The sequence below is a fragment of the Malus domestica genome, chromosome 06, assembly GCF_042453785.1.
Source record: "Malus domestica chromosome 06, GDT2T_hap1".
In the NCBI taxonomy this organism is placed as follows: domain Eukaryota; kingdom Viridiplantae; phylum Streptophyta; class Magnoliopsida; order Rosales; family Rosaceae; genus Malus; species Malus domestica.
The window spans coordinates 9,093,057-9,095,752 of record NC_091666.1 but is presented as its reverse complement, the minus strand read 5'-3'; the positions used below and the strand labels follow the sequence as shown (position 1 = coordinate 9,095,752).

General features: G+C 46.1%; 1 protein-coding gene across 1 annotated transcript; it reads right to left on the bottom strand.

Moving 5' to 3' along the window:
- Window positions 1-417: 417 nt before the first annotated feature.
- Window positions 418-2,423, bottom strand: LOC103437081 (probable aspartyl protease At4g16563). The gene has a single exon (XM_008375540.4). The coding sequence runs from the start codon at window positions 2,197-2,199 to the stop codon at window positions 718-720; it is 1,482 nt and encodes a 493-aa protein (XP_008373762.3). The 5' UTR covers window positions 2,200-2,423; the 3' UTR covers window positions 418-717.
- Between the last annotated feature and the right edge of the window lie 273 nt (window positions 2,424-2,696).

Genomic DNA, 2,696 nt, shown 5'->3' with positions numbered 1-2,696 from the left:
CGTCTTTTCTCACTATTCCTATTAATTAATTCAATAACAAAAAAATGTGAAACAAACTCATTTCATATTAGATAGTATATAAAGTAATATTAAATTTGTAGAATTTGTTGGAGAACAAAATTGTCAAGTAACAAATTTTACTTTTCAAATTGCTCGTAAATCAAACAAACTTTCATTTTTTCTTTTTGAAAAAAATGATATTAATTACTTAGAGAGAAGTGAACAAGTTTAGTTTCACAAAAACCTAATAATAATGTAGTTTAAATTCTTCTATAATCGGAATCGAACGTGACCTTACTTACAAATAAAAATAAATATTACTAAACCATAGTACACAATGACAACAAACTCTAATTTTAAAAATTACATGTGTGAAAGTTGTTGAGATGCTTATGCAAAAGTACATACTAGCTCACATTGCAGAAATCAAAACTCCACTTAGATTAATTACACAACATTATTTAATCTCAAACTTTACAAATTTATCTGATTTCTTTTTGTGTCTGTTTTTGCACTTCATTCTTTGGCATCAAACCCAACTTATGAAAATAATTATAAAACATAGACAAGTTACAATGTACAGCCCACCTTATTACTCAACACACCCGACCCATTTACACAGACCCTTCACATGGTCAAAGTCAAAACCCCTTTGACCTCGACTAAACAAAGTCAAACCACCATTGACCACCCCCAAATTTTCAACTCCCATCCCTTCTACAGCTGGTTGAGACTGTCCCAAAGCAATCCACATTGCCTCTTTGCAAACCCTACCCTATGCTTCTCCAAATCATAAACCACCTCAAACCCCTGCTGCTGGTAATTCCCCAAAACACCCCCGGGGCCACCGCTATTTTCCGCCTCATCACCGCCGTTCATCAACATCCAACACCCCACCTTCTTCCTCTTCCTCCCCGCCCCATCACCGCCGTCGACAAACTTATAAAAGTAGTTCCTCCTGGGCAGCGCCACACTGGATTTATTCCCCACGAAATGTAACGCCACGCTGGGGACCTCCACCACCTTGTCGTAATAGTAACACGGCCCGAGCCCGGTTTGTTCCTCAATCTGAGTCGCCCGCTTGTGGACTCGCCCGACTCGGCGGTCGAACTCGGCCACCAGCGAGTTGTAAAACCTCTGAGGCAACATAGTGAAAGTCGTCCCCGAGTCAACGACGATACCACCGTTCCCGTTCTCGTCGACCCTTTTCAGAGTCTCCGGCGCCGGAAAAACCCTTTTGCCTACCGAGACTCCGGCTAGTCCAACGGAATAGAAATAAGGGTGTTTGGGATTGTCGAGCATGGAGGTGTAGACGTACTCAACCGACTCACTGCCGACGCCGGCGTCCCCGAGTCGCTTCTGCTTCTGGTCGTAGGGTCCCAGAATGAGTGGACTCGGCCTGCGGACTCGGTCCTGGTCAAATGAGTGAGAAACTAAGCAGTATGAAAATTGGGTGGCGAGGTGGGGGGAGGTGGTGGATAACTGGGCCGGTAGAGAAAGCAAACCGCGTCCGAACCCGGCCACCCCAATCGGCTCGCCGAGGGCAGAACGGGAACACCCAAAAGTGAAGTTTCGAAGAACGAGAGAAGGAGACGACATGGGTATTGATAAGCTGTGCTTGTAGAGCTTGGCTATGAAGCTTCCATCGGCGTAGGCGTAGTAGAAGGGCGGGCAGGTGAAGGAGGAGCATTCCGAGATTTCAATGGAGTCGAGAGGGCAGCGGGAGATGGCGCAGAGGTCGGCGGAGGAGAGGGATGAGTGGGCGGCAGAGCAGGAGGTGGCGTCACATGGGACAGCAGCGGTGGGTGGAATTTTGGGAGGAGGGGTTGTGGAGTTGGGTTTGCCTTCGCAGAGAATGCATTCGAAGGGGGAGCAGGGGAACCAGACGAGGTCGCTGCCGGTGTCCATGTAGAGGGAGATGGGTTGGGGAGGGTTGGAGTTGAGAGTGAAGGAGAGAGTGTAGTCGCTGCCGGGGGTGAGGGGGAGGGAGACTTGGTTGGTTTTGCGGTGGTAGTGGTGGCGGTTATGGTGGTGGTGGAAGCGCACGGCGGAGCGCGCTGAGGTGGACTTGAGAAGGTTGGGGGTACTGTTGAATTGGGTTTGGGAGAGTCTGTGCGTTAGAGGGAGAAAGAGTGGTTGTGAGGATGAAAGGGAGAAGTGCGTGATGCAACAGAGTATTAGAAACAGAGCAGAAGCCATGGAAAACAGAGTAGAGTTATGATGTTTAGAGAGAGAGAGAGAGAGATAGAGGGTAGTGAAGGGGATTTATAAAGGGGGGTGAAACGGGAGGAAGCTCTGGTTGGTGGGAGGAGGGGTTTTCAGGAAAGGATTATCCTCTATTCATGTAAATGGGAAACATGATTAAGGGACTAATCAGCTGAGTTTGCTTTGTTTAATATGTGTTTAACTTAATAAGATAAGTTTAATTAAAGGAAATGGACCAAAATCGGGGTCAATTAGTGAATGGGTGTGACTGAAGTAAAGCTTCTTGTACTTTGAACAATGAACTAATTTTTGCCTAAGACTAAGATTTCATCATATCCATAACATTATTTATGAGCTAATGTGCTTTCCCTCAAATGATGCGTGTTGCTTGTAGTCGAGGGAGGAAGATTCTCTCCCATCTTAATCTCTCTCCCTTTCCATCTCCTCCTATTTGAACAGTTACGGTTTAGCCACGTCAACATCTTATATTG